The sequence below is a fragment of the Egretta garzetta genome, unplaced genomic scaffold, assembly GCF_000687185.1.
Source record: "Egretta garzetta isolate BGI_Z169 unplaced genomic scaffold, ASM68718v1 scaffold16, whole genome shotgun sequence".
Classification (NCBI taxonomy): Eukaryota; Metazoa; Chordata; class Aves; order Pelecaniformes; family Ardeidae; genus Egretta; species Egretta garzetta.
The window spans coordinates 5,898,076-5,898,476 of NW_009260022.1; the positions used below are offsets into that span (position 1 = coordinate 5,898,076).

A 401-nucleotide genomic window follows, 5' to 3' on the forward strand; every position below is an offset into this window, starting at 1 on the left:
TTCCCTATATACCTCCCTTCTTCCAGATAACCCTGCAGCAAACTGGATCCACGCTCGTTCAACGAGGAAAAAGCGTTGTCCCTACACAAAGTACCAAACTCTGGAACTGGAAAAGGAATTTCTCTTTAACATGTACCTCACCCGAGACCGCCGTTACGAAGTAGCTAGGATTTTAAATCTCACAGAGAGACAGGTCAAAATCTGGTTTCAGAACAGAAGAATGAAAATGAAAAAGATGAACAAGGAGAAAGGCAATAAAGGAGACTAACGCTGGGGTAGAAACGCAGTTGGGGAATATTGCTTTAGTTTTGAGTTTGGGGCTTTTAGCTTTTGGTTTGGATTTTGGCTTTTGGTTGTTGGGTTGGGGTTTTTTTGTTTGGTTGGTTTGGTTTGATTTTATT

General features: G+C 41.4%; 1 protein-coding gene across 1 annotated transcript in view; it reads left to right on the top strand.

Annotated features, from left to right (window-relative positions):
- The window catches only part of LOC104128017 (homeobox protein Hox-D9), a 1,648-nt gene extending 1,380 nt beyond the window's left edge, over nucleotides 1-268 (top strand). The window contains exon 2 of the mRNA XM_009640733.1: nucleotides 27-268. Coding sequence (XP_009639028.1) covers nucleotides 27-268 — 242 coding nt within the window. The remainder of the gene's footprint in view (nucleotides 1-26) is intronic.
- The last annotated feature ends 133 nt before the right edge of the window (nucleotides 269-401 follow it).